Genomic DNA, 12,508 nt, shown 5'->3' with positions numbered 1-12,508 from the left:
GTGCACCTTGCCTAGCCCCTGTCGGTCCCCTGACAGTTTGTCCCTCTTATGTCACCGTAGGGCCGAAGGTTCCTGATGAGTCACAGGGTAACTACAGTGCTACAATGTTTGCCAGGCTTTTTGCTCTTCAGTTGGGCCTTCAGTTAGACCCACAAATGAAGCCTAACTCATGATGCAGTTGTGCATGATCCCTTTTGTGAACAGCTATTCACGGTCCAGCTCTTGCCCCACACCCTCAACTCACTGCATCAGTCGCATCACAGCATTTCAGAGTACTTACAAGAAACAAACTCCCCAACCCCTTTTGTTCTTGTTTTTGTTTTGTTTTTCTTGAGAGGGCCTCGATATGTGTTGTCAATAGGCATGGCATTGAAAGCATGCTAGCAATCAGTTTGCGTACACTCACAAGAGTGTGACTAATACTTTTGGCGCAGTGTGCAACAAGTTCAATTTTCAATAACAAATTTGAGGTTTCATCACCATGAATTAGCAACAGCCAAAACACTGGACTCTAAATAATCTCCTCTAACGCTGACCTTTTTACAGTGTGCTTTGTGCCTTTGGAATGAGTTTGTGATAAATATATACGCTATGTGGCTAAATGTGCTCTAAGGCGGGGATCACATTAGCCAGTGGCAAGTGGCAGCGGCAAGCGTAACGCAACGCTCAGACCATAATAAGTTATATCTCTTTTCTATCGTAACACAAACGGTTTGCCTTAACTGACAATTGAATACACACGCGTTGCGCTTTGAAAGTTGAACGAAGTTCAATGCTCAGCTTGCTCAATGCTAGTGTTACGCCAGCTTTGCTGAACCATAGAGAACAATAATACACCTGCAGCTTGACGTTGGCTAATGTGATGTCCGCCTAACTGAACTGTTTCTGTGTAGTATTTGGGCTGTTTGTTTCATTCTGTTTTTCAAGATCTGTTTTTTTTCTTCTCTCTTTTTACCCAGCATGCAATGTTCTGTATATTAACTCGGTGGAGATGGAGTCTCTGACAGGCCCCCAGGCCATTGCCAAAGCCATCAGCGAGACGCTGGCGGCCCAGCCACTGCCCAGTGCCACTGTCGTCCACTTCAAGGTGTCCACCCAGGGCATCACCCTCACCGACAATCAGAGGAAGTATGTCCCTGCATTTAGCAGAAGCTTTAATAACTAGTAATTTAAGGGGCATGATAGATACAGTATATAGATTGATAGATAGATAGATAGATAGATAGATAGATACACACACACACACACACACACACATATACATACAGTACATACTTTATTGATCCCCTAGGGGAAATTCAAAGTCCCAGTAGCTTATGACACCACACACAACATATAAGCATACATGATCCACATGAATGTAATGTAATGTATAAGCATGAGGTACTTGCAGTGACAGGGCAGGGACTGACAATATGCTGTGGTAAGGTGCTCAGTAAGGTGTGTGTCATGGTGGTAGTGCAAATAAGTCCAACAGTGCAACAGTGCAGGGTTAAAGTCTAGCGACCAGCAATAAATATGGACAATATAAGAGGCCAGTATTAAATATGGACAATATAATAGAAAAATGTAAGCATAGTAATATAACAGTTATTAGTTAAGCATATTAGTTATCCACCTCTTTGTCTTATACACCATTAACAAGTATTAACAAGCTGCTTGTTAACACTTACAACTGTTAACAAATATGCTTGTAATTAACTTAAAAGGCTGCTTATTAACACTTACAAGCTGCATGTTAACAGTTAGTTAATGTTATTAAACGATAACAACAGTTAACTAATTGTTAGTAATGAATTGTTAACTGCTTATTATGCACTGTTAATACCTAATAAGCACATGTTATTCTAAAGCGTTACCCAGTTATAGTATAATTATATGGACAAAATGGAGAAAAATGTAAACATAGCAATATAAGAATTATAGCAGCAGTGCAAGCATAGCTTTGCAGTAATAGGGTATCAGCCATTGGTCAAGTATGATGTGATGTTAGAGCACAGTCCAGACTGGGAGATGGAGGGAGGGGATATGTAAGGGATAATGGACGACACAGTGGTCTGTTCACAGAAATTAATGCACGGTCGTGGTTGCTACGGCCAAAGGCCAGTCATTAGTTCTATCTCTCCCGTTGTCAAGCGGGCATATCCCAAGATTCTGATGAACTTTAGCTTTGAAACATCGCTATTCACTTAGCCTGCTGTCATCCATCTAGCTAAAAGCCACCTCCGTCATATGCTACAATGTTACTATGTTCTGAACGTCTGCATTTTACAGCTCGGATGCAACGTGATGGTTCATTTAAACTTCACAACGAGTTCGGCGAATTAATATACAAGTGTGATACGGCCAAAAAAATAGATCTACTTCATAGGTGTGCAAATAACATACGGTTAATGGTCGTTCTAAATTACGTAGGACAATGGGAAATTCAACCAAGCAGTGGAATAAGGGCTAATAATAGCCAGTAGACAGTGTAAGCAGTAACACAGTGGGCTAGTGAACAGTCAGAGGTCACGGAAGTATAAGTGTAGAGGGAGGTGTGGAGGCAGATAGACTATGCAGAGAAGTCTAACTCTCCTATTCCTTTAAGTGAAGCATTGAAGAGTTGAATGGCCCTGGGGAAAAATGACTTCCTCAGTCTGTCAGTTGTGCATGGCAATGAGCGTATTCTCCAATTGGTCAAGCTCTTCTGCTTTATGATAGTGCTGTGAAGTGGCTGACAGTGGTTCATACGCCTGTGAATACGGGCATCTGTTAAGGATGAGGCTGCTTTTCAAACGATCAGAAGGTTAAACTTGTAGCATTGGTGAGATGTCAGCTCCATCCATCCATCCATCTAACAAACCAATGCAGACAGTTGAGATTACGGTAGGCTACTGACTCATTCACCTTTCAGTCGTCAGAAACTTCTCCAAAAATAACTTGTTCTATTTTTTTAGTCATCGTGCTCTGACAGTACATGAAGCAGGTAAATAAAAAATAAAAAAAAGATCTGTCTCTTCTGGCGCCACCTACAGCTCATAATGCAATTAGCAAGAATCTATTGACTCAACCAGCAAACAGGCACTGGGGCAGTGTCTAACTGACTGTTGATGGGAAAACTGCTCAGATTTGGGGCTTGCTCTCCCCCGTAAGAAAATCGCTGATTATTACACTTTCTCTGAGGACACATCACCACAGGAGACAGCTGGCATAACATCAATTCTATGGGTTCAGATTCAAGGAAGTAACAGTAGAATATACAGTATGCCTTAGCTTTACTCTTAGTCCCTTCCAATGAAAGCATCTGCTAGAATGGTCAAATGTACTGTAGGCCTATTGAAACAATTAATGGGACCTGGGATTACATAAAAGATAAATAAATGCTGAGGTTGCTTTGACACCACTCATAAGGTCACTCTGGGTGGATTGAAATATCCCTCTGGCAATGATTTGAAAAGCTGGACTTTAGCTTGAAATTAGCTTGATAGCTTCTTGAAGAGGGTGCCAGCCTCATTAAAGAGTTTTAACATCCCCACCAAAAACTGCATTCTTCACTGTCAAAAGTTTGACCATGGCAAGAAGCAGCACCTCTGTTGATATTTAGTCTCTTATTATAGTATGTGTTCTCATACACAAGTCTGTCTTCCAGAATCTTCTTCCGGCGCCACTATCCCATCAACACCGTCACCTACTGTAACCTTGACCCGCAGGACAGAAAGTAAGTGCTAGCTGGCATATCTCTAGGCATTTTTAGAAGTCTGGCTTTAAATTTGCATGCTTCTAAATGGATGGTCATGTCTTTGCAGGTGGAACAAGACAGAGGGTGGAGCGGCTAAGTACGTGCATTACAAATTCTTGTAGCATTTGAAACATTTTGACATTTATGCCTTTAGATGCCACAAAATGTATTGAATTTATTATGATTTAATACAAAAAACAGTAATAATCAATATCATTATCCTTTTTGTTATTTTTGTGTGATTGAGGTCGAGTTTTAAATACGTTTTACCCGAAAGATAATCACCATCTTTGTTGTTTTGACTGTCTTAATGTGTATTCAGGTTGTTTGGATTTGTGGCCCGGAAACAAGGAAGCACAACAGACAACGTCAGTCACCTGTTTGCCGAATTGGAGCCAGACCAGCCGGCCAGTGCCATTGTCAGTTTTGTCTCCAAGGTCATGCTCGGCAACCCCAAACAGTGAAGACTGCCCTGGCAGACATTTTGTTTTTTCTCTAAACTGCGTGTGTTCTTTTTTTCCTCCCACAAAGACACGTTTTTTCATGCCCTTTTTGTGTGGATATATTTTTTCATAAAGGTCTCCCCGCCCCCGTCCTTCTTTCGAAGAGATGGGAAGGAGGAGTTGAGTAAAACTGTTGACTTTATTTTATTTTATTTTTCTTTAAGTTTTCAAGGTGTTGATTTTTCCTTCAGTGAAGTAGGAGAACATTCAAGATGGAGTCTATGCACGTGCAGGAGAGCTCAGAGGTTTTTCTGGAAGAGGAAGGGGAGAATACTTCTCCCAGTGGTTCATCCAGACTTGAAGAGAATTTAGGAATTAATGAGTTTTAAAAGAAAGACAAGTGAAGAAACAAAAAAGCAACAAAGAATCATTTTTCAGATAGAACAACCAAAGGTAGTGTTCAGAACAAGTATGCCATTATTGGACAATGTATTCCATTTTGTTTTGTAAAGGAATTTTACTTTTAACCAGACTGTCAAAAAAGTACAAAATCCCTCTGGACAAAAAAAAAAGATTTTTTTGTCTGTCTCTGTGACTTCTTCTTTCAAAAAGAACATTGAAAAAAAAAGAAAAAGTATTCAGTGACGATATGCATGTTCGCTTGCAAATGGTCCTTAGCTGCTTCTCTAACCCTTCGTTGTTGGTCAAGACTGCTCTCTTTGTAGACACTGGTGGACTCGAGATTGTAGGATGCTACCAGGTCTACCGATCACAACACCTACACACACAGACACCAGTTCAGTTGACCAAACTGCATATCAGGAAAAAAATTGAAAAACACTGTGGTCCAACATCAGCAATAATGTCACCCAGGCCCCAGGCTCAACTAGTCAAACTCAGAAAGAGGGGGAACTGTTGGGGTGGAGGATTGTGGATCGGCTGCTCTGGCCTGTAGATGCAAAATGTGTGTGACTGCACTGTATCAGGATGCAGGTGAGGATACAAGTCTCAGCTCATGCACAGAGCCTGTAAAGCAGGAGAGAGATGTTCTACAGGTCACCTCATACACACACAGACACACACACACACACACACAGACACACACACACACACACACACACACACACACACACACACACACACACACACACACACACACACACACACACACAATTACTGTACACACACAGAAATGTGCACATCTCCCTATAATGACCCACACTGGACACTGGAGGGGTGAACAATTCATCGCCTGGATGGACCAACAGCGATGCCCCCGCATGCCGTAGTGCAAAAGTAGCTCCTTTAACCTTTAACCTTTACCCTTCAACCTGACTCAATGAACTTTACCCCCCAGCCCCCCACTATCCTCTGAACGCAGATCACCCCTTTCCCCTGCTGTAGGAAAGAAACAAAAAAAGAAGAAAAATTGCTATGGCGACACTGATCGCTAGAGACTTCAACTGCATGTGATGCTACCTTCAGGTTTTTCTTTTCTTTTCTTTTTTACTTCAAAAAAAGGGTCTTACATCTTGTTGAAGTTCGCTATGCTCTGTCTTTATCTTTGTCACACACACACACACACACACATACTAACACACACACACACACACACACACACATACTAACACACACACACACATCATTTCCTCTCCCGAGTGGAGTTTTATTTCAGCCAAATACACATTAGGCAATGTCTACCTTTTCTTTCAAGAAAAAACAGAGTTGCTTTCTGTTCACACTGCCCATTACCACACTTCTTTTATTCACTGTGTGAGAGCGTGGCTTAAAAAAAGAAGACAACATAAAGAAAAAACAATACACAAAGCCCAATCTTCATAAGCTATTGAAAAAAGATAAACATGACTATAAATAATGATGACTACATATGTATTACTATAAAAAGGTGACTTTAATGAAAATATTTATTTTTGTTGCTCTCTCTTGCTTTTGGGTTATTCATGCAGTATATTGAAATGACAAGATATTGTATAGTCAACATTCAAAACATCTGAGACTACATGGGGGGGAAATTATTTTGGTTAAGAGTTTAAAGTCATGAGTGAAAAAAGACATCTTGTGTGTCCAGCTGAGAGTCACTTTGTTTTTTGCGTGTGGCCACTGCTCCATTTTGTCTCATGTTGAGGTGTTTGAGGTGTGTGAGGGGAAGACATTCATGTATAAAAAAAACACAATGTTTTTATTTTTGTTTTTATGCATTTTTTTATTTGTAATCCATCAGTTTGTGCCGTTGCAGGATGATAACGCTGTCTGTCAGTTGTGTGTGTGATGGAGATGGAACTAGAAGTCTGCCAGCTACAGACACTAATTTGCCCATCAAGAATGTCAAGAGGAAGGCACACAAATGTGTTTGCCAAAGAGGCAAACTCAGAAGATCCACAGCGTAGGCTACCCCATCTTTATAATTGTATAGCACTTACAGACTGCCAGTGCCACCCTAGTTAAGTTAAACCAGAATCTAAACATGTCCTCATGACTTTTCTAAGGAGAAGCTACAACAGATGTCGGTGCAGTTCTTACATAGCTTCTGTTGTTGGGATTCAGTATTGGAAACGGTTGAATAATATCTCGTTATTATTAGGGGAAGAGCAGGTGCCATGGCTGCCAAGAACCTTTGTTGTAGATCATGCCGCTATTAAGCACCATACTCCATTCAAAACCACTATAGCTGTACACATATATGCAGTTTCTTCGCCTTTTTCATGTAACAAGACCTCAAAGCGAACACAAGATAACAAAAGATACTGACTGTCCTTTGTGTAACATAAAAGTATGTATTTATTTCTGTTTTTAAATTATGTTTTGTTTGTGTTTTTTTCACTCACCGGTTGGTCTTCCCCATAGTCAGGCCCAGTGCTTTGGTGTCATCAGTGTTACCCAGAATGCTCTAGACTCGCAGGCGACCCGGCGGACATTTTCCTCGGATGTTTGCCTGAAGTCAGTGAGTTGGCTTTGCGAAGATGAAGTCTGGGGTTTGAATGTGTGAATGTACTACTAAGGCTGTACAGAGCTTCTGTGGGATTTATGTGTTTTTATTTTATTTTATGTTTATTTGTGTTATAATGCAATGGCTTTGTTCCTGAGGAGAAAAAAAAAAACATTAAAGCAATACAAACCAGTTACATTAAAAATGGTGTTGTTTGTAAACTAAATCTCCACACACGCCCAGGTGACATGCTTCTGGAGTTGTTTAGACATATTCATATGTTCATGAATTATTATTGGTATATGAAACTGGACCATGGTTTGCAAGGCTTGATCGCACAGAGAATCGTGCTAGGTTCTAGATGGGAGGAAGTGCTTATACAGAACTTTGAAAGGTTCTCTAAATTACTATGCCTTCAGTCATGGGCAGTTGTGGCCTACTGTTTAGGGCTTCAGGCCTGTAACCGGAGGGTTGCCAGTTCGATCCCCGACCAGTAGGAACGGCTGAAGTGCCCTTGAGCAAGGCACCTAACCCCTCACTGCTCCCTGAGCGCCGCTGTAGCAAGGCAGTTCACTGCTCTGGTTTAGTGTGTGCTTCACCTCACACCTCAAAACTATGGTTTTGGGAAACACACCCCAGGAAATTTCTGTATCAGAGTTTCTGATAAGATCCCCCTCATCAGAGGTGTCTTCTAAGAAACTGTTTTCATTCCTTTTAAATCACGTAAAAGCATCAACAGAGACAGTTGATAAAGCGTTCTAAAGGATCTTTGGTATCAAGCACTAGCCATGAACATGAGCAACCACACAGGACAAGGCACCATGATCCTAATTTTTTTTAGTACATCTACTGACCACTAGAGGGCAGTGCTGTCCAAATTTCCATAAGCGTAAAAAGGAGTTTGCAACATGCCTAGCAATCAGTTCATCTCTCACATGATACTTCAAAGAAGTAAGTGAACTAGAATTCAGTGTTTTTCCACTGTTTAAAACGTCTACTCTTTGTATAAGCTGTATATTAGAGAGAGGTTTTAATCTGTCTTTTGTACCATTTTCGGGGAAAGGCTCTAACCTGGAATGAGGTAATCTATCCTCTGGCTCTGTTCCTACCCGACTGGACGGACCTGTCTTATCAGAGATCAGGTGACCTCTCCAATATCAGGTGATGTCACTGCTTTTCGCCGGCCTTCTCAGGCATCTCTTGTTCTCAGAAAGAGAGAGGGCTTGTGAGATTGTGCCGCCAGAGATGACCGCGTATCCACACCTCCCTCCCTCTCTCTCTCTCTCTCTCTTCTCTATCTTGCTCACTCTCACTCACTTAGTATCTTTTTCTTTTTCTTTCTCTCCCTTTCTCCTGCCTGCATATATGGGGAGGTTTTTGCTCGAACAACAATTTTTCCCCCACTTCCCATTGTTGATGGATAGAAGTTTGAGTTTGTGAGGTAAGAAGTTAGTTAGTGTTACTAGTCTTTTCAGTTTTTAGTTATCACTCCTTACCGTTAAAACATGGGGATAATTACAAGATAACATTTTATCATATCACACTTTATTAGATCACATTTTCAAATTGAGGATTCTCTGTGTGATTTAACCCCGTGCTGAACCCAGTCACTCACCTGGCGTTCGGCATCATTTTTGCCCTGCATTTTTGTCCAGCAATCAAGTGAAACTCTTGTTGTGCTCACTTAAACATCTACAATTTGGTGTCCCAACTTTTAGGGAGATATCATAGACATCATTAATGTGAAGTGTATATTCAGAAAAGACTTGCAATGGATATTCAGAAAAGACGCATAATGCCCTGCAAAATTAAATACATCAATTAAAGTACTGTGTTTACATAGTTAATGAGAGACATTTGTGCAAGATATGTTACATTCCGTAAGACCAGGGGAATTATCTCGGAACTTCTGCTTCCAAAGAACAGGCCATTTCTCTGGAAAGGAAGCCATAACAGCCACTGCTACCAGAAAAGCACTCCTCAGTGGGTAGGGACATCTAACCACAAACAGGACAAGCAAGTCACCAAGCACTTCAGTAATCCAAGTTTGGACCTCATTATTTGGAAGCAGGAGCATTGCCAGACCCAAAGCTCCATTCTACTGGGGGCACAGCACAGCACCCCACCACACACACACACACACAAACTCAAATCACACTTTTTTAGTCTTGAATGTGTCCTGCATACATGGAATGTGCTACGCTATATACCGGTAATCTGCTAAGCTATATAATGTGGCTATGTAATGGCTATGTAATGTACTCCCCCTCCCTTGCAACTTACTATGCCATACTGCTGCTGCTAAAACAGCAACAACTACATTGAAGGTACAAAGTACTGTTGAGATCAATCAATCAATCTGTATCACAATACTTATTTTCACATATCACCATAAACAGTTTCATCATGTTTTTAGGCACAAAGGTCATTCTGAATGCAAAAAAATCAAGTCAACTATAAATCAACTAAGTCTCTCCAAATGTATAACCTAATTATTCTGACATTTTGCCAGACCTGTAGGCAGGTTAGCTACAGTTGGTCATTTGTTTCCCACGGACTACAACCAAGTCCTACTGCGTCATCTGTTCTCATTGCTTCCTTGTTTTTGCTACGTGCAATTTTCTGATGTCCATCTACTATAGTGTTTGTGTCTAACTGGAATCAACATAGGCATCTGCAACAAACTCCACAGGATCTCAGCAGTCAAATGGAGACTCTGGATCAATATTCAACCCCATCCTTCTTGATTTCCCATCACCATCCACACCCAATCACCTCCCCACCCAATCAGACAGGGTTGCCAACTCTCACGCATCTGGCGTGACACTCACGCTTTCAGCACCAATCTCACGCTCTCACGCACATTCAAGAAATGTCACGCCAAATCCATTTTTTTTTTTGCAATCCGTTCATTTTTTGTTGATGAACTAGACCACAGCATTGTTTCTAAATGACAGGATACGAGTTTAAGGCATAAGTATGTCTAGACCAAAAGCAGACGGTCTAATATCCGCCTACAACGTTCTCAGCACAGTTTTCTCTGATTGTTGATTCGCTGACTAGGCTATTTTAATCCGGTCCGCGACACCTTCACGGAACACCCTGCTATTTAGACATGAGGCAGACCGACATTTGTGTGGCCGCCCATTCTTCTCTAGGAACTACTCGCGAAGTAGCCTCACAGACATCACATGAAATAACGTTTTCTCATCTTTTATAAGGTGCTATAGCCGCTATTTAAACGGTTCGCGAGAAAATTAACTTTCAAGAAATAATCATATTAGGCTACTATAGCTCTGCGCTCATTTCAATTCATATAGGAGGAATATCTCACAAACTTTTCGTTCCACACATGACAAACCGTAAACCAGAATAAACAGCAGACCTTACCGAACACAAAGGTGCAATGCAATCCCCTGTACAATAAGCCGTTCCAGAGTAGCCTAATCCGGTTTTGGAATGGTAACAAATTTCTATATGGTCTCAAATTTTGGGCTTTAAGTGTCTTAAAACTGAGCTGTGCTTAAATACCTACATATGTGTAAATATTAAAATCAGAGGATATACAGCTCATGGCTAAAAGTTTGTCGATGTAGCCATAATGATTTTTCACAAAATGCTAAGCATGCATGTATTTAAGTGTCTTAGAAAAGTGTGCTTATATTGGTCAATGCATAATTTCATAACAAGCCAAATAGAAAATAAATGTTAAATGTTAAATATAGCCTAGACATAATATTAAAATCAGATGATGTAGGATAGAGTTAGATAGTTGGATGGCTCCAGAACTCACACCAGTGGATTGGGTCTTAAAGGAGCCACACCACTTTTATGACACTATAGCTGTTCTGTTGACCTTTAGATTGGTTGCTACTGGGCATGAAGGGCAGGCCAGTTATGAGTTCTGTCCCACATTGATGGTAGGTTTAGAAAAAAAGTCAGCACATGTTAATCATATTGCAATAATACCAATAACCGTGATCATTTTGGTCATGATTTTTCATCAAATGTTCATACTGTATCTAGTGGCTGGTAGACTTTGGAATCCACCAGCCACAATGGTAGGTGGAAAAAAATATGTTAGGCTATTTCCATCTATCCTGATACATACGTACACTCATACACACATTCATAAGTCTCAATCTGTCCATTTCTTTCCACAAACCTCGCCAGAAGTCATCATTTAAGGGGTTATTTTTCAATTTTTTCTACTGAGCTACTACCTTTTTCAGGTGGCCCCTTTCATGTCTGTGCCCAGTGGGCCCAGTGGCTCATAATCCTTCCATGCCACGGGGTTAAAACACTAGTCTTGTTTTCAAGTGCAATCAATAATTTAATTGTACATTTTGAAGAAACTTTTCCATTCTATTAGGTTTTTTTAAAAAACATAAATCAGGGATTATACTGTACATAGCAAAAAAGTCAGCGGACAGACATTTTTAAAATTAGGTTTAGGGAAAAATTTTATGCACACGCACTATGACTTCACAAAATCTCACTCCAGCCAAACACCAAAGTTGGCAACCCTGCAATCAAACTCCCCAGGCCACCCAAACCCCCCTAATCTCCCATCCCCATCCCCAAAATTCAAGAAAGGACAAATAGAAAGCACCATGGAAGCAAAATTCAGCGGTAAGCATCCTAAAAAGAGAGTGTAGGAAGGCCCAAAGAAAATGGCGCGAATACAAACTTCAGATCCACTATGAAATATATAAAGAGATGCAAAGCACATATAACTCTGAAATATGCAAAGCCAGACAGTCTTTCTTTTCTAACATCATCAGTAGAAGTAATAATACTCATACAGTACTATTTTCAACCGTTGAGAAGTTAACAAATCCCCCACAATTAGCACCTGAACTTCTCTCAAGTAATATATGCAAAGAGTTCTTTTTTCAAAGGTAAAATTTACAAAATATGACTCAGCATATCTTTTCGATTACTAACTCAACATCCGAAACTTCCAGCTACAAAGGGAAGGAACTACAAAACGATTGAAAAATGGTAGAGAATCTCAACTCTTCCACATGTGGCTTAGATACTCTGCCTACCATGTTTTTCAAAACTGTATAGCGGCACTTATAGCAGCAGATGTCCATCACATTGTAAATGTATCATTGCTGTCTGGCAATTTTCCTAACTCCCTGAAAACAGCTGTTGTAAAGACCCTTCTGGAGAAGAATAACCTGGATGCCTCCATGCTAAACAATTACAGGCCCATATCCAATGGACCTTTTATTGGCAAAAAAATAGTCTTTAATCAACTAACCACCTGGGTATTTTGATTACTTTCAGTCTGGTTTTCGGGCAAATCACAGAACTGAAACAGCTCTTATTTAGGTTTTAAATGGCATATGCCTCAATACAGATGCAGACAAAACATCAGTCCTAGTGCTA

The 12,508-nt window shown here is 40.6% G+C and overlaps 1 protein-coding gene across 1 annotated transcript in view; it reads left to right on the top strand.

Moving 5' to 3' along the window:
- The window catches only part of tns1a (tensin 1a), a 127,565-nt gene extending 120,249 nt beyond the window's left edge, over positions 1 to 7,316 (top strand). The window contains exons 31-35 of the mRNA XM_048234392.1: positions 16 to 87; positions 960 to 1,128; positions 3,632 to 3,700; positions 3,789 to 3,818; positions 4,044 to 7,316. Of these exons, the coding sequence (XP_048090349.1) occupies positions 16 to 87; positions 960 to 1,128; positions 3,632 to 3,700; positions 3,789 to 3,818; positions 4,044 to 4,185 (482 nt within the window). The 3' untranslated portion in view covers positions 4,186 to 7,316. The remainder of the gene's footprint in view (positions 1 to 15; positions 88 to 959; positions 1,129 to 3,631; positions 3,701 to 3,788; positions 3,819 to 4,043) is intronic.
- Positions 7,317 to 12,508: the final 5,192 nt, after the last annotated feature.

The sequence above is a fragment of the Alosa alosa genome, chromosome 23 (assembly GCF_017589495.1).
Source record: "Alosa alosa isolate M-15738 ecotype Scorff River chromosome 23, AALO_Geno_1.1, whole genome shotgun sequence".
Classification (NCBI taxonomy): Eukaryota; Metazoa; Chordata; class Actinopteri; order Clupeiformes; family Clupeidae; genus Alosa; species Alosa alosa.
The sequence above is the reverse complement of the archived record's forward strand: the minus strand, read 5'-3'. Positions and strand labels throughout refer to the sequence as shown.